This window comes from Pithys albifrons, chromosome 5 (genome assembly GCF_047495875.1).
Source record: "Pithys albifrons albifrons isolate INPA30051 chromosome 5, PitAlb_v1, whole genome shotgun sequence".
Classification (NCBI taxonomy): domain Eukaryota; kingdom Metazoa; phylum Chordata; class Aves; order Passeriformes; family Thamnophilidae; genus Pithys; species Pithys albifrons.
The window spans coordinates 24,791,285-24,809,654 of NC_092462.1; the positions used below are offsets into that span (position 1 = coordinate 24,791,285).

The 18,370-nt window shown below is 38.1% G+C and overlaps 1 protein-coding gene across 2 annotated transcripts in view; it reads right to left on the reverse strand.

The window, feature by feature from the left end:
* Window positions 1-127: 127 nt before the first annotated feature.
* The window catches only part of CENPE (centromere protein E), a 37,054-nt gene continuing 18,811 nt past the window's right edge, over window positions 128-18,370 (reverse strand). For both annotated transcript variants that reach the window (XM_071555943.1, XM_071555942.1), the window contains 20 exons: window positions 17,672-17,881; window positions 16,468-16,761; window positions 16,204-16,362; window positions 15,131-15,373; window positions 14,400-14,609; window positions 13,186-13,479; window positions 12,922-13,080; window positions 12,256-12,498; window positions 11,258-11,458; window positions 11,031-11,177; window positions 8,675-8,887; window positions 7,301-7,510; window positions 6,577-6,786; window positions 5,218-5,439; window positions 4,487-4,690; window positions 3,790-3,902; window positions 3,175-3,272; window positions 2,444-2,603; window positions 1,759-2,021; window positions 128-868 (listed from right to left, as the gene is read on the reverse strand). In XM_071555943.1, coding sequence (XP_071412044.1) covers window positions 771-868; window positions 1,759-2,021; window positions 2,444-2,603; window positions 3,175-3,272; window positions 3,790-3,902; window positions 4,487-4,690; window positions 5,218-5,439; window positions 6,577-6,786; window positions 7,301-7,510; window positions 8,675-8,887; window positions 11,031-11,177; window positions 11,258-11,458; window positions 12,256-12,498; window positions 12,922-13,080; window positions 13,186-13,479; window positions 14,400-14,609; window positions 15,131-15,373; window positions 16,204-16,362; window positions 16,468-16,761; window positions 17,672-17,881 — 3,951 coding nt within the window. In that variant the 3' untranslated portion in view covers window positions 128-770. The remainder of the gene's footprint in view (window positions 869-1,758; window positions 2,022-2,443; window positions 2,604-3,174; window positions 3,273-3,789; window positions 3,903-4,486; window positions 4,691-5,217; window positions 5,440-6,576; window positions 6,787-7,300; window positions 7,511-8,674; window positions 8,888-11,030; window positions 11,178-11,257; window positions 11,459-12,255; window positions 12,499-12,921; window positions 13,081-13,185; window positions 13,480-14,399; window positions 14,610-15,130; window positions 15,374-16,203; window positions 16,363-16,467; window positions 16,762-17,671; window positions 17,882-18,370) is intronic.

An 18,370-nucleotide genomic window follows, 5' to 3' on the forward strand; every position in this document is an offset into this window, starting at 1 on the left:
TAATAATGATGAAAATGATGAGGTTAGTAAAAAATAGTCTTTAGACACTGAATACTATAATCAGCATATTTGGATCACAGCACAAGTGAAGTGAACAACAACAAAAAATTTAAATACTTAACACAAAGTTTATTGTCAAATGAAACTTTTTTTATATAAAACATACATAACAGTAGGTCTCACAAAGTGGCTGAGCTGCAGAAACATTCTAAGGAGTTTTAAGAGGAATTTATGATTGTGTGCTCTATAAACAAAAATTAGTAACTTCAGTTGCAGATTGTGGTGAAAATACAGTTTCTGTGGACTTAGAGAAAGCACGGTGTAAAAAGCACAGTTTGCTGAGAAACAAAAAGAATATTTCTTTCCAAGTCAATAGCACTCCAAAGATACAAATATCAACCATACAGACCAGGGCTGTTTTAGGAATGACAGAATGAAAAGTTTAAGACTGAAGTTTCACAGTAGGTTAGTTTGTGATCCATTCCTATTTCCATTTTTTCTTACATACATTACCTTTTCTTTCTTTGCCATCTAAAAAACCCACAATGGCAAAACCCCACAGTAGAATGTCATCAGATAAGCAGGTTACAGGCAACATTACTGCTTTTCGACGTTTGTCTTCCAATTCCAGCTCTCCCATTTGTGGGAAGTAGCAACTCCAAGACAGCAAGGATAGAGGAGGCTGATGGCTTTTACCCTGAAGCAATTATCCTTTGCATATCCAGATTCACGCTGTAGCCACTGCAAAGGCAGCTTACAACTGAGCATCTTTACTGGGTGCTACACTCAGGGGCTTTATCTTTGTCAGAAGTGCCAAACAAGTGCTTTAGATGTTTTTCTGTGGACTCTGTGGCCGCAGGACACGTACCTGTATGGAAGACAAGAACATTAAAGCCTTTCTTAATTAGACAAGCAGTAGGAATAGTGATTTAATCTCAACTAGTGTTTTCTATGTCAACAATCAAAGCTTGCCTCTGAGCAGCTTTGTGCTGTGAGGAACTCTGTACTATGACCAAGCTGGCCATCACAGAAACAGCAAGGAGCCATGTTCTTTCTAGAAGTCTGCTATTAATACCTCAAAAACTGGTTAACTCTTCAACATGTCTGCTGGGGTCTTCTGAAAGTTGTGAGAAGCAAGAGTAATGATGAGGGCAGTAGCATTAATACACTAGTGCAGACCACTAGGAGACTTCTCCAGAAGTCACCAGGCCAGAATTAAGACAGCCAGAGTGGGGCTGAGGAACAGAAGTTACCATCAAAACAGCTATTACTGTAGCTGGAGCCAGGCAGAGTGGCAGATGTAACATCAAGGACTGAAGTATAACACCTTGAAAAGCTTCAGGAAAAAGTTAACCAGCCATTACCTTTCAATAATTTTACCAGAAGTCTGTGCTTAACCAATGTAAAGTTAAAAAGGAAAACATTTTAAAGCATCAGTTATCTAATAATGATGTTTTGCTGGTTCACTTTTAAAAGTCAGTCATCAATACTTCCACTGCAGAAAAGAAAGAAGTTTGTATAATCTTCAGGAGGTAGATTATTCATTTAAGTATTTCTGTTATGTAGAGCATATAGAAGCCTCACAGCTCAGATGGTCAGCTTTTCAACAGTCAGCTGACTAACCATTCAGGAAAACTATGTTATCATGCAAGTTCCAGGTCTGAATATATAGGTACAGAGCATTTACCCTCAACCAAGACCATCCTTTACATTCTGCTTCTCCAGATCTTTATAGGACACTACCACTGTGTCACATACCTGTAGGCATACCCAAGCTGGAATTATCAAAGAAATTTGTTGGACAAGTCAGCGGCAGAGGCTTTGATGGGGTCTGAGTGACCGTTTCGTCAGAAATGGGTTGCTTGGAGGGTGAAGGCGTTTGGTCTTTAAAGAAATATGACACTGTCTTCCTTGGAGACTGTGGTATTGTCTCCCGAGTATTTTCTCTTGAGGATCGTTCTCTCCATTTTAGTGCTCTTTCTTTCCATTTCCTGAGTTCCTCTTTCAGCTGATGCTCATTACTGTAAAGAAAAAACCCCTAGCATTTAATTAAGAAAAATTTAAAGCAGTTTCCTCAAGGAAAAATTCCTGAAAAACACAGTTCCTATATTTTCAAATGACATACCAGACATGGCAAGGCAAAAACTGTATCTTGCTTTCAGAGGAAATTTTAAAATAAGTTTTAAAGCTAAAATTCTTTCCAACATACAATTCAAATGTATCTTCCAGCATTTAGGAGATTCTTATTAAAGTCAGCAATTTAAAGTTCCGAAGCCACTTATGGCTTTGTAAGCCATAAATCACTAGCTTATGATGTGAAAGAAGCTAGAAAATCTAAAATTAATGATTACTCACCTCTATAGGTCTCCCAGAAAGAAACACTTATGATATGCACGGTTAAATACAACAAATGTGACATTTTGCTGGTCAGCTTTACACTTACTGTAGTAGAATGTCATTTTGTTTCTTCAGGTGCAAGTTTTCTTTCTGTATCTTAGCTTGTTCAGATTTTAGAACAAGTATTTGTGTGCTCTGCACAATACCACTGCCGCCACCACAAGTAAGGGGTGTTTGAGATTGCTGAGGAGTCTCTTCTTTCAGCACTAGAAAACAGATTTATACAGATGTGTGCATGCTGTTTGGACAGGGCTTAAACCCAAGACAATGTACTTTGCAGCCTGTTCCTTCTTGTGGTCTTATATGCAAAACCCCACTAGGTTACAAGTACCATTACAATGGTTACTCTTTTTTCTACACAAACACACCTCCCACTATTCACACTGCCAGGGAGATACTAAGAAACATAAGATCCTTCATTGGGTCATTTACAATTAAAATAGCTATTGTTTCATGTATGTCATAAGTATGACTAGAACTGGATACTCATAGGTGCAGTCAATCAAGGGAAAAATGGCAACACGAGCTACTGCCACTGCAGCTTCTCCACAAGTGCAAATGTGGCTGGAGAAGTAAACAGAAGAACTGCAGTGATTCTAATGCAGTGTAACTACAGCTAATGTAGTTCACTTTCCATCTCATCTTCCAATAAATACACCCAGTTCTCCTCATACCCTTTAAGGTACAAGGCCTGCATCTCAATCTGGTCTTTAACCATATAATCTTAAAACTCAGTGTTTCACATGAAAGAGTCCCTTCTGTTTATCTTGAATTTACCAGTAATATCTTGCTCTTGTTGTGCTCTTCTAAGTTCTTCTTTTAGCTTTGTTAGCTGTTGTTCTTGGTGTTCTGTGAGAGCTTTATAATTAGCAAGTCTATATGAAGCAGGAAGGAAAGAAAAAAATGAGAAAAACTCAGTTTAATAGTTATTACAGTTGCAGAAGAGCTAGTTTAAATTCCAGTGAGCTATTAAATACAAGACAGACCCAAGTTATACAAGAAAAACTACATAAACTTGGTTGCCAGATTTCAGGCAAAGTGTACAAACTCAAAAGTTGGACTAATTCTCTGTGTATCCCTTCTCTCCAGTGAATCAAGAGAGCATTCTCAGTTCCTGCTTTCCTCTTGCCTTCTTTTGTCAGAACTGTTATTTCATTTATGGCTGAACATGGTTGGTTGAGAAATTTTGGTAGGTCTGTAGGGAAGGAGTTGTGTAAGCAACCAAAAGTGCCCAGAGATTTTATTTTCTCTGGAATCCAGCTACAATGAAAACCCATGGCACCTAAAGCTTAATGTGTACCTCTTATTACATGGGAAAAAAAAACAAACCAGAAAAATAGAAGCTAAAAACTAAGTAGCTGAGAATTGTAACAACATAAAATTTGAACTTACTTCATTTCAAAAACGTTGGATTGTTTCATTCTTTCCATAGCACATTTTACCAACTGTGTTTTGAGATCATCAATTTCTTCTTTGTACAACTCAGCACCTTTACCTAATTTTGCCTGAAAATGAAGCATTTAGTACAAAGAACAGCTTGTTACTTAGAAATGAAATTAAGGGTTGTTTACCTTGTATCTTCACTGTGATGTGCTAGATTTTGCAGAAAACCAGGAGCAGGAAGTTTATTTCACTAAGGTGTCCCACATGACCAACTAGCACTGCTACAGTAGCAGTCGGTATCCTACTCTCGGGTATTATGTGCAACCATATTTTAGCAAGTTTTGCTGACCTCTGTGCAGATCCAAGTCTGAGAACTTTGGACTAACATGCAAATTTGTGACATTGGAAAAACAGCTTAGGTTTCAGTTTCAAAATTTTAAATGTTTTTTTAGAATGTTTCACAAATGCATTGCATAAGTGATAAATTTACCTTCTAATATTGTAATAAGGGTTGTAAATTTTGCCTCTGAAGGTTGCACTAGTGGAATGTGGAACTGCATGCTAAACAGGCAAGTAGAGTGTTTCTCTAGGAATGCCGTACAGAACAATACATTGGCTTTGGAGCCCTATGTTTCATCTACAGCTGTTCTTAAGCTTTCTGTCTTTCACCGAGGACAGTGAGAATAGTAAAGTATTTTGCTCTTACCTGAAGACTCTTATTCTCTGTTAAGACAGTCTTGAGGGACTTGTCCATCTCCTTCAGTTTGGCTTGCAGCTGGGTGAGCTCACTTGTCTCTGTTTTTATCCTTATCTGTGCTTGTAACTTGTTTATTCTGTCATCTTTCTCTTTGACGTTTTCTCCTACTTCATTTAGTATATTTTCTAACTTTTGAATTTTTACTTCCATAGCCTATAGAGATACATCAATCAGTTATGAGTAGTTATGTCAAGAGACAGTAACTACAACAGCCCACTGTCATAATCTTAGTAAGAAAAACAAAAAACCCAAACCACACAAAAAATCCAATATTACAGGCTCTATGGCAGCTCTGTGTCTAGACCACAATTTTGTGAAATCTTTTGAGTGTTTGGAGCACTCAAGTCTGAGAAAAGAAAAAAAAATGCTTTGAAGAAGAGTAACTGAGACATAAATAGGAGAGAGAGAATGAGTCCTGAATTCCTGTGATTAGAGAGAGAACTCCTCTCCAGCTTCATGTTTGACATGGAGAAGCATCCACAGTATCACACTATTGAAATCAATACTTCAAACCCAAATTAAAACATTTCGTATGAATTTCTAAACTGACATCTGTGTACATAAATCAGGCAATTAAAATACGTTACAGGCAAGAGCTCAAACTTGTACTTCCAAAATAAAAAAGCTACTACAATGTGCACTCTGGGCCAATGTATTGTGGTGGCACAGATTTATGGTACCTTTATATCTTGTTCTGCAGCCTTTAATTTATTATGAAGCCTGTAGTTTTCTTCTTCTAACGCAACACTGGCAGAGCTACCAGGGGCCAGTTTTTCTTTTAGACTGTTTAGATCCTGAAGCAACTCTTCATTTTTCTCTTTTCTCTGTTTCAATTCAACATCAGCATTTTTACTATCATTGGAAGTTCTGGCATCCAGTTCTGAAGAAAGCTGAAGGAGTATCTGCAGTAGTGTCATAGAAATAATATTTTAAATAATTTTTGAATCATCTAGAAATAAGGCAAGCAAACAGACAGGAAGTATCTTGGTCTGTATTAATTTCACATTCTTGTTTCAGTGTGCCATTTGAAAATGCTTGCTGTCAGAAATGGAATCACCAACACTCGTAAGAATGGTTTCATTTCCAAAAGAGAAATAGCATATTGCAGGACTATCAGTATTTCTGCATTAACTCAAACACTATTACAGAAACAAAGGAACTATATTGGAAAGACTTCTTGAATATCAGTAACAGAAAAAAACCACAATTATTCAGATTTTTTTGCTGGAACATAGTCATTGACTGAAGGAAATTAAACAATTTGAGAGAAAATACACACATTGAACTGTTCGAGAAACCCATATGGTTTAATATATCAGACAAAGAAAAACTTGACACTTCTCAGGAAATGACCAATGTATGAGACTTCTTCTTTGTTTGTTAAAGGCTTTGATCCACATAATATGTCTGTCAGGGAATTCTTCCAAAAAGTTTGCCAACACTGGGAAATCCTGAAGAAGTCAAGACTGGCTATTGACTCTACAGAAAAAACTTTTTAAAATTGGCTAAACTTGACATTTAATCACAAAGATAAAAGCTCATGAAATCCTGGTCATGATGCACTGAACCCTGAAAAATAGTGTCTTATTTTCCAAAGGAGGCAAGACATGAGAAGACAGAAGAGAAAGGAAAGCTAAAGTTGCACCACCACTTCTAGAACAACTTGACTTTCTGAAATTAGAGAAATGTAATAGGAATTACAATTGAGTTTTAAAAACGGTTAACGTAGTTTTGACAAAGTTTGGCGAGCAAAACTATATAACAATTTTAAGCCTACAGTTTCCAGAATTCAGACTAGTAAGACCCTAAACAAACAACTCCACTACCCCTCCCATTTATTGCCTAAAAAGTCTTTTACAAAGCAAGTTTTGAAGTTTGGATGCATGTGGAAAGCTTTAAAAATCTTCTAAGCACTCTTACTCTCACAGTTAAAGGAAGAATATAGTAAGTGCTGATAAACACATCATCATTCAAGAGCCTTTGTGTGTGTTGTTTTCAATCAGCTAATACATTTCTGATTCTATAACATTGAATTTTACCTTTACTTTAGGAGTCCAGAAGTTAATGACTTGCAGAAACCTTTCAGTATCTTTCTTTAACTCCTCTTCCAGTTCCTTTGCATCACAATGAGTTCCTGAACAAGTTTCCCAGAACTGTATTGTTTCTTTTCTAGCACTTTCTTGCTGCTCTAACTCTGCCTTTATACACAGAAGTTCACTTTCCATTTCTGATACGTCTTTGAGAATGTTCTTAAAGAGAAAGGAATTAAAATTTAAATAGTTTTTTGATAACCAATATGTCTAAATACACATTTTGTCCTCTTAGCTATCAATACAGCAGGAAGTCTGGTTTTGCACCTAATTATCATAGAAAAGGAGTTTTGCTATAATTAAATTACACCCAAGGAGAAGACAATCTACATTCCTGAGGCAGGTGGGAAGGGGAAAATTATGCATCTTAGTAAAACTTGATTTCATTGCTTTAGAAGGCATCTTGGTACTGGGTAGTATGAATTTCACAGGGCAAATGAGTAAATAACATTCCTGCTATTTTCTAACCCATTAATTTTATTTTCAGCCACTTTACAAAATGAAATCTTCACATTATAGAACTAGTAACATAAAAAAATACCAAATCTATTCCTTATACTCCTTAAGTGAAGTCTTATCAGATAAACTTAGTGCCATTAGATGAGCAATACCACATTACCCCATGCCTTGAAACATGAAGTCTTTACTATCTGAAATTCTTCTCAAATATTACCTCTGCATCCAAGTGCAAACTCTGCACTGCTTCACTGATGTTTAACTCTTGCAATGGTGTTTCATTCTGGTTCAAGTAATTCTTCCTAAGATACTGAATCTGGGCTTGTAAGTGATCTTGTTTTCTCTTTTCTTCCAGCAATTCCATTTTATACTTGTTAACAGTGGCGTGATATTCTCTTTTCTTTGCGCAAACACGACCAAACAGAAACTGTTGTAGCAGCACAGAATGTATCCGTGAGAAAGCTTTGAACAGCACCCTACATGCAGCTAAAATTCCACATTCTACAGTTCAATCTATTTACTCTCCGAGCCTGTAGATGTCCAGAATAACTAACACATGACCTAAGAAAATTAGGTTTATGTGTGTTTCACAGCAATGCCATTTAAGACTTTTAGCTGAGAGAGCATTTTCCAGGTATACTATTTTTTGTAGACTCCTAAAACCCTCAAAAATTCTAAAAGGCTCTAGACAGCCTTCCATGAGTCTAGACTTTGAAAAGCAAACCATTCTTTGTTATATTTATTTCCTCTTAGAGTTGTGAAAGGTGCACCAAACCCACACACAAAACCCCCCAAAACAAAACCCCCACACACCTAAAAACCCTACTTGAAGTTATAAAATAAGGTTCTTTGGAATATAGCTAAAATTCTTAGTTAATGGATATTTATAGACATGACTGGCTCTTCAGATCATTCCCAGTGTTTTTGTAAACTGGACATCAACTTCATCCCCCTCTTCCCAGGCCCATCCATGTTTTCCCCTCCCTTCCCCTACCCCCACCAAAACTCCCCAACCCTTAATATTTCATGGTAAATAAAGGAACAGAAAAAACATTATCATTTACTGTACTTCTGCATATGAGAACATGAATACTCTCCCAATTCCCTGTAACTTTTTTTCTGATAACCGATGTTCAATGGTGAAACTGTTTCCAAAGTGGGGAAGGTCTGCAAGACTATAAAATCAAACTACTTGGGTAGTTTTGCAGAGTAAACATGAATCTCCAAGCAAACTTGAACATCTTTCCCCTCAAAAAAAAATACACACTTAGACATCTGTAATTTGATTTATGGAGTAAAGAAAAAAATTTCATTTCCCAATTAAAATGGAATAATATTAACGAAATAACACTGTGCAAGCAGCTGAACTACAGTCAAAAACTCAGATTGATTAACACATATAAGTAGCTCCAGTTTTCTAAAGATTATAAAGCATTTACTACTATCAACTTATTTCCTACACTATATGGATTCACAAAAATCAAAGCTAGAGTACATAAAATCCTAGCTGTTAATATTGAGAGCTTATTAAAAAAAACCCCAAACTCAAGCAACATGAAGCATCAACATATTCAGCATTTTAAGTTAGTACCTTCAGTTTGTTCAGTAAACTCTGGAGATGACTGTTTATTTTTTCATTTTCAGTCTGACGTGTTTTGATTTGTTTACTCTGTTTGGATGAAAGCTGAGGCAGCATCACAGCTATCAGTGCTTTCTGATTATCCAGTTCACTCTTTAGCTTAAGAGACACTGTAGAGAGACATTCATACCTCTTCCCCACATCTGAGAATTTCTCAAGAAGTTCCTAAATGCAAGTGAAACAAATCAATTAATTCACAATAAAGAAAATTGTGATTAGCTATACACAGAAGCTTAAAATAACCAACCAGACTCCAGAACTAACACCTACAGTATGTATTGGTTTTACAACAGAAACGCTAACAGGACTAAGACTTCAGTTTTGACTTGCCACAGGGATATGACAAAAACACTAAGCTAGGCACAAAAGCAGGTAATTTCTTAGTTTTCCAGCAAATCATTTCACAAGATCAGATTATTTTCCTGGTTTAGATTGCCCGGCCACATCAAGACTTGTAGATTAGGCCTGAAATAAAATTTTTTCCTGCTCACAAGTTTGTCAGCTGGCCTTTCCTCAGGACAGGCTCCCAAGTTTATCTACTTGGTCCTTTCTTGAAGGAGTGGGATCATACAATTGTTCCTAGCAGTCTGCTGTAAAAACAGAATGTGATTCATCAGTGAGCAGGCTGAGTAGCCCAACAGGCTTGAGGGCACTCCCAGTAAACTGCAACTCTGAAGCTACCTTATACATTTTGAAGTAAGAATAAAACTCCCTTGGCATATCCCTCCACTGTTGGTTCTTAATTGAAAGAACCACAATTCACCAGTTTTAACCCTTTCACCCCACAGTAAAAACATTGGAACTGACATATGCTCTGTATCCAACAAGAACAAGACACTTGAGAAAACCATACCAGAAAGAGGTAGACAGGAGAAGTCCTGTCTACGAGAAGACCTATTAGAGAAGTCAGAAGGGGAGGGTGCCATTAAAAGGGATCAATTACTTCCCTTCTTATTAGCTCCCTACTGCTGATGCAGGATAGAAAGACAGTGAGAATAGAGAAAGCTATACCTGACTGATTTTTGCAATTTGGTTCTTTACCACTACTACTGTTAACTGAAGCAGCACTCATGGCTCCTCTGGAAAGTACAGAATGATAACTGAATCATCTGCTGCACAGATATACAGACTGCAGTGCAATAGCACAGCACTTGAAAATACTTCATACATATTCATAAATCTTGGTTTATTTCAGCTTTCATTAAGTTAATATATCTGTGTGAAAGTATACTCAGGATAGTAAACTAACAAAAGGTCTGAGGATTCACTGGAACTTAATTTATTTGAAACCAATTTATTATTTGATGGGGAGTAATGGAAGGGAGGATTTGGGGGAATTTTGCAAAACCAGAGTAGCAAAGTGCTTCCATTTGAGGTTCAACAAGGCAAAGTGCTGGGTCACAACCACCCCATGTAGTGCCACAGGCTGGGGGCAGAGGGGCTGAAAAGCTGTTCAGCAGGAAAGGACCTGGGGGTGTTGGTTCACAGTGGCTGGACATGAGTCAGAATTGTGCCCAAGCGTGCAAGAAGGCCAGTGGCATCCTGGTCTGTATCAGAAATAGTGTGGCCAGCAGGGCTAGGGAAGGGACTGGTACTGGCGATGCTACACCTCAAACCCTGTGTGAAGTTTTGGGCTCCTCACTGCAAGAAAGACATTGAGGTGCTGGAGCTGGTCTCAAGCACAGGTCTTATGAGAAGCAGCTGAGGGACCTGGGGTTATTTAGCCAGGAGAAAAGGAGGTCCAGTGGGGACCTTATCACTTTCTACAACCACCTGAACGCAGATTGAAGCAAGGTAAGGGTTGGTCCCTTCTCTCAAGTAACAAGTGACAAGATGAGAGAAAATAGACCCAAGTTGCACCAGGGGAGGTTTAGATAGGATGTTAGGAAAGATTTCTAATAGAAAGGGCTGTCAGGCACTGGAACAGGCTGCCCAGGGAACTGGTAGGGTCATCATCCCTGGAGGTATTTAAGAGATGTGTACATGTAACACTTAGGGACATTGTTTACTAGTAAACATGGCAGTGCTGGATTAAAGATTGGCCTCTATAATATTTCAGGTCTTTTCCAACCTAAATAGTTCTATGATTCTACATGACTAGTTATTCTCACTGGGAATGTTAAACTGAACTTCTCAGTTGAGATGAGAGGTGCAATCACTGAACAGCAACAGCAAATCAACGGATCTCGTGGTCTGCAGCATCTTAGCAGGATATGCAAACCATTTTATTCACAATACAAACAGTTTATGCTCCAGGACAAGTAGTATTAAGATCTTACATGTGCATCCAGGAGAGAAATAAGTTTACCTTAATTTTCAAGCTTTTTTCCTTCAGGCTGTCATCAGCCACCTGCTCTGCAGTATCCACTGGGTTTTCCTGAATGGACATATTGTTCAGGTTTCTCTGCTTCAGCTGATCTAAAGCATGTTCTAGTTTTGCATTTGTTTCAATACACTAAAATAAAAGTATACATATTTAAGTACCATTTAAGAAGTGAATTTATGAGTAACTTAGATATGCACATTGCAACTCACCATCTCAGAATTTCTTTGCAATTCTGTCTTGAGCTGGTCCCGCTCACACCTGACATCCTGCAGAAGTTTTTGTAGCTCATCTTTTTCTCGATTAACTGATGAGATTTGTTCTCTAAGTTGGAAAGAATGACTAGTTCTTTCAGCTATTAACTGGTCTTTTTCATATGTTACACTATTTAGTGTCTCAGTTAACTGTTGAATCTACAATAAAGAGTGGAGAAAAACAAACACAAATTACAATTTGGTGGCTGTGGTCTGAACACTCCGCTATGAAATACTCGAATCAGTCATGTCAAATACAAAGGCCACAATTTGCAATAACTGAAATTTACACTAACAGCCAGAGAAGTTTGAAAATAATTTTGGTGTTCTAATAACTCAGAAGTAGAACAAAGAAAAGGCAGGTAACATATGTCCACATCACAAGAAAGTTAAAAGAAATAGGAATTAGCATAAAAGATGGGCATGGGAATTGCCTTTATATTTGCTAATGTGAACCAAACCTAAACTACACTCTCTGATCAACAAAGGAAGAGTTTGAAAGGTGGAATGCTAAGGAGTGAAAACTGCAAAAACACCTGAATTAGCAAGAGTTGAGTGCAAGACTTGCAAACTTTAACGGTTATTCAGAAAATTTGCAAAGCACCAAGAATTCCAAACCCATTTAAGTTCATGCTGTCTACAGAATGCCTGTTAAAGTCAAAATACATGTTCAATTACTGATTTTTATAATTAAACGTGCACACCTTTGATAGATCTGCCTTCATTCCAAAAAACTGACCAACCCAACAGATCACAAAGCTGAGACAAGTTGAGGATGCTATTTCTGAACATCAGGAGACAAACTTGGACAAAATCTTTGGCTTGTGTTCAGCATCGTTTAGATACCATAAATATTACATGCTAAGAATTAAAAAATAAGACTTGTGTTGAGTAAAAGTTTAACACATCAGTAACATCGGGAGACAAAATAGCTCCTAACACCCCAAACTCCTCACCTTGCTTGTGAGGCTGTCTTCCAGAATCTCTGACCGCCTCTGAACCTTTAACAAATGTTCTTCTCTTTCTTTGCAAGCCTCCACCATTTGCTGTAGCTCATCTTTCTCCTTATTGAGTAAAGTGATTTTCTCAAGCAGCTGACAGACTTGCTCATTCAGTGTTCTTTCAATTTGTTCTTTTTCTGCCAGTAGCTTGTCATAGTCAGACGAGACACAAGTCAGGTTTTCAGTTACTTCAGTAAGCTGCAAAGAACAAATCAAAACCAGTATCAGTATTTCTAATCATCTGTAGTGAAGATGGAATTAATGCGATAAATGAGCTAAACTGCCTTACAGCTGCTCAAGGACCTTCAGAGCTATAATACATTATTAGAAATGAAAAACTAATGTAAGACTGGGGATATCCATTGAGGTCAAAGTGCAGCATGGATTCCAAGTAATATTCCATAGGGTTGAAGGTTGCAGGTCAAATTGCATTTGATCCTCCTTTCACTGCCTCTGTTTTCATGGACTTCTTTTGAGAACGAGTAGAGGGAAAAATAAAGAAAGGAAAATCTTTTAATAAAATTTCATGATTACATTTACTGCACCTCTACAAACCGAAACCTGCAGAAGACATGGGTTGCCATAGGTGACAGGAGCTTATTTGACACAATTGCTTCTGACCTGCTGCTGCAGCGCTTCAGTTTTTTCCTTCAATGCCTCTTGCGCTTTGGAGAGTTGATTTTCTTTGGCCGAAATATCTTCTTTCAGCTCCACAATAGTCTCCTGATGCTGCCCAAGAGCTCTGTGAGTGCATCTCAACTCTTCCTGCATCTCTGAATTCTTTGGACACAATTACAGTATATTAACACCTGAACAACACTTCAAAATCTAAGGCAGAAGTTTACTAAAGCCATTACCCTGCAGAGGCAGGATCATTTTTATTACCTTGCTAATTGTCTCCTGTATAGTTTCTCTTAGCTGGTCTCTCTCATTCTGGAGGCTTTCCAGTTGCATTTTAAGATCATCATCATCATCATCTTCTCTTTCTGTCTGGGTGCTCACTTCCTGACAGTCAGGCAATTCTGGAATAAAGTCTCTCCTCCCCATTTGTCCAGATTCTCCTTGATATCCGTTGGCCTTTGCTTGCTCCATTTCATGCAATTGCCTTTGTGCCTGGCTCAGCTCTTCTCTTAGAAGAGACACCTCTTTCTCCAGCAATTTTTCCCGAGTCTGTGGTACCTGGTTTGTGCAGACATAGAAGTGAACACGACTAAGGAAGTATCTTCACGAGAAATGTGGCTAAGCTTTGACACGTAGAGCATGTAAGACAAAGGCACTCTTCTAGAAGATTTGTATTTGCTTTAGAATAATAAAATTGGACTGAGCTCAATCTGCAATTCAAGTTTCTTCAAATGAGCAGAACATGAAAGTCCCATTTGAAGCAAGGACTTCTGAAATGAGTTACTGGAAGTAGAATTTCATTGTCATAGTTTAAGCACTGGGGGAACAACAACAATGACAGAACCAAGAAGGTCCAACAAACCCTCTCCCTTCCCGAACTAAAGACCTAACCTGTATTTCTAGTCTCAGCTGTAGGTAATGCTAGGGAGGTCCAGACAATTATTTACCTAAAATTTGCTCACTCCCAATTCCATATTAAAACAGAGGCAGATACTTTACTTTTTTTTTCCAATTCTGTATGTATCAACACACACACACACACACACACACACACACACACACACACACACACACACAGAGTTGCAATCAGCTACAGGAAGTGTTGGTTGCAATGTCCCTTTCACACCAGGAAGTCACTCCCACCCATGCTTCAATAAAGCAGAGCCTTCCCTTTCCAGATGAGCAGTTTCTAGTTCCAGGTACTTAATTATAGAACCACATCCCTGTGCAGATCAGTGCAGAACATCACCATCCTGTATCAGGTTAATATCCTATTCACAGTCACATTCTACCACTACATGACCATATACAACAATATGGGTGGGATATATTGCTAATAAACAAGTATAAACCCGGTGTTTGCTCATGTACATCCATGTACCAGGACCCTTTTCTCCAATGTGCTTTGCAAATTATTTCACCACAGTGGAGGTTTAAACAACATGCTGGAATTTCCAGTACAGCCTAAGCATAATTACCGATGTTCCTTCCCCAGCATCTTCTTTTTTTAATTGTAAGCTGTCCAGCTTCTCTTGCAATGAACGGTTCTCCTGTGTAAGGAAAAGGATTTGTTCCTTTTGCTCCTGAAGCTGAGCACTTTCTCTACAGCTGTTTATTTCAGATTTTTCCTCAGCAAGCTGATCTCTCTCTGACATGATGATTTTCATTTCTTCTGTCATTTGTGAGATCTATATAAAAAGTAGACAAGGACAGCCTGTCCATCAATTCAAACCCAAAATTAAATGCAAAGCTTTTGTTTGATTTGCTCTCCTACGATATTTTTAACATCAAACCACTATAACCAAACTAGAAGAGCTACAAAACCAAGTCTGTTATTCAAAAAGTGTGCAAGAACATCACGAATTCCAAACCCATTTAAGTTCATGCTGTCTACAGAATGCCTGTTAAAGTCAAAATACATGTTCAATTACTGATTTTTATAATTAAACGTGCACACCTTTGATAGATCTGCCTTCATTCCAAAAAACTGACCAACCCAACAGATCACAAAGCTGAGACAAGTTGAGGATGCTATTTCTGAACATCAGGAGACAAACTTGGACAAAATCTTTGGCTTGTGTTCAGCATCGTTTAGATACCATAAATATTACATGCTAAGAATTAAAAAATAAGACTTGTGTTGAGTAAAAGTTTAACACATCAGTAACATCGGGAGACAAAATAGCTCCTAACACCCCAAACTCCTCACCTTGCTTGTGAGGCTGTCTTCCAGAATCTCTGACCGCCTCTGAACCTTTAACAAATGTTCTTCTCTTTCTTTGCAAGCCTCCACCATTTGCTGTAGCTCATCTTTCTCCTTATTGAGTAAAGTGATTTTCTCAAGCAGCTGACAGACTTGCTCATTCAGTGTTCTTTCAATTTGTTCTTTTTCTGCCAGTAGCTTGTCATAGTCAGACGAGACACAAGTCAGGTTTTCAGTTACTTCAGTAAGCTGCAAAGAACAAATCAAAACCAGTATCAGTATTTCTAATCATCTGTAGTGAAGATGGAATTAATGTGATAAAAACAACATCTAAGTTACTTATGTTTTTTCTGCCACTAATAAGTCCTGATTTAAGAGAGTGTTATTGGAGCATATTTGATAAGAACTCTCTGCATTTATGAGTTGTTATAACTGGATTATTGTGCAGAAAATATTGCCATTTGTTTTCTGCTATAGTAAGCAAAAAAGATATATCAATTTTGCTAAAAAGTCAATCAAAATTCAGTGCTTCTGTGTCATTGGCAGACAAAAGTGAATGCAGAAAAACCTACAGGGCCATTCTGGTTCCATACAAATATCTTCAGTGCTGTATCCACAGCAGACAGAAGACATTACTGCTTGTTAGAACAAAGCCTAAAAGCCACACTACCTAAAACCATCAAAATAATAAGCATATAAGAGGTTTATAATATTGCAACAAATTAAAGAATGAGCTAAACTGCCTTACAGCTGCTCAAGGACCTTCAGAGCTATAATACATTATTAGAAATGAAAAACTAATGTAAGACTGGGGATATCCATTGAGGTCAAATGCAGCATGGATTCCAAGTAATATTCCATAGGGTTGAAGGTTGCATGTCAAATTGCATTTGATCCTCCTTTCACTGCCTCTGTTTTCATGGACTTCTTTTGAGAACGAGTAGAGGGAAAAATAAAGAAAGGAAAATCTTTTAATAAAATTTCATGATTACATTTACTGCACCCCTACAAACCGAAACCTGCAGAAGACATGGGTTGCCATAGGTGACAGGAGCTTATTTGACACAACTGCTTCTGACCTGCTGCTGCAGCGCTTCAGTTTTTTCCTTCAATGCCTCTTGCGCTTTGGAGAGTTGATTTTCTTTGGCCGAAATATCTTCTTTCAGCTCCACAATAGTCTCCTGATGCTGCCCAAGAGCTCTGTGAGTGCATCTCAACTCTTCCTGCATCTCTGAATTCTTTGGACACAATTACAGTATATTAACACCTGAACAACACTTCAAAATCTAAGGCAGAAGTTTACTAAAGCCATTACCCTGCAGAGGCAGGACCATTTTTATTACCTTGCTAATTGTCTCCTGTATAGTTTCTCTTAGCTGGTCTCTCTCATTCTGGAGGCTTTCCAGTTGCATTTTAAGATCATCATCATCATCATCTTCTCTTTCTGTCTGGGTGCTCACTTCCTGACAGTCAGGCAATTCTGGAATAAAGTCTCTCCTCTCCATTTGTCCAGATTCTCCTTGATATCCGTTGGCCTTTGCTTGCTCCATTTCATGCAATTGCCTTTGTGTCTGGCTCAGCTCTTCTCTTAGAAGAGACACCTCTTTCTCCAGCAATTTTTCCCGAGTCTGTGGTACCTGGTTTGTGCAGACATAGAAGTGAACACGACTAAGGAAGTATCTTCACGAGAAATGTGGCTAAGCTTTGACACGTAGAGCATGTAAGACAAAGGCACTCTTCTAGAAGATTTGTATTTGCTTTAGAATAATAAAATTGGACTGAGCTCAATCTGCAATTCAAGTTTCTTCAAATGAGCAGAACATGAAAGTCCCATTTGAAGCAAGGACTTCTGAAATGAGTTACTGGAAGTAGAATTTCATTGTCATAGTTTAAGCACTGGGGGAACAACAACAATGACAGAACCAAGAAGGTCCAACAAACCCTCTCCCTTCCCGAACTAAAGACCTAACCTGTATTTCTAGTCTCAGCTGTAGGTAATGCTAGGGAGGTCCAGACAATTATTTACCTAAAATTTGCTCACTCCCAATTCCATATTAAAACAGAGGCAGATACTTTACTTTTTTTTTCCAATTCTGTATGTATCAACACACACACACACACACACACACACACACACACACACACAGAGTTGCAATCAGCTACAGGAAGTGTTGGTTGCAATGTCCCTTTCACACCAGGAAGTCACTCCCACCCATGCTTCAATAAAGCAGAGCCTTCCCTTTCCAGATGAGCAGTTTCTAGTTCCAGGTACTTAATTATAGAACCACATCCCTGTGCAGATCAGTGCAGAACATCACCATCCTGTATCAGGTTAATATCCTATTCACAGTCACATTCTACCACTACATGACCATATACAACAATATGGGTGGGATATATTGCTAATAAACAAGTATAAACCCGGTGTTTGCTCATGTACATCCATGTACCAGGACCCTTTTCTCCAATGTGCTTTGCAAATTATTTCACCACAGTGGAGGTTTAAACAACATGCTGGAATTTCCAGTACAGCCTGAGCATAATTACCGATGTTCCTTCCCCAGCATCTTCTTTTTTCAATTGTAAGCTGTCCAGCTTCTCTTGCAATGAACGGTTCTCCTGTGTAAGGAAAAGGATTTGTTCCTTTTGCTCCTGAAGCTGAGCACTTTCTCTACAGCTGTTTATTTCAGATTTTTCCTCAGCAAGCTGATCTCTCTCTGACATGATGATTTTCATTTCTTCTGTCATTTGTGAGATCTATAAAAAAGGTAGACAAGGACAGCACGTCCATCAATTCAAACCCAAAATTGAATGCAAAGCTTTTGTTTGATTTGCTCTCCTACGATATTTTTAACATCAAACCACTATAACCAAACTAGAAAAGCTACAAAATCAAGCCTTTGGCCTTTGTCATCTGTTTTATTTTAAATTCTAACCTTTTAGTAATATCTTCTGCAATATTGCCTAGAGTTTCAACTAGAAAAAGTCTGAGAGGAAGAAGCCAAAGAAGAAACCACTTGCATTCTATTTTTGTATCTGGTTCCAAAGCACACAGATTCTGAACCCACAACCATTGACTTAGTGGCAGCTCATACACTGCAAGCAAAGTCCAATCTCACATACTGTGCATTCTCTCTCCAGAAAACCTGAGCCACTGATGCAACTGATATTCTCAGCGCTATTTTTTGCCAATTATTGAATAAACAGGCACAAAAACGTGGATCAGCTTTCGACTGTATGGTGGGA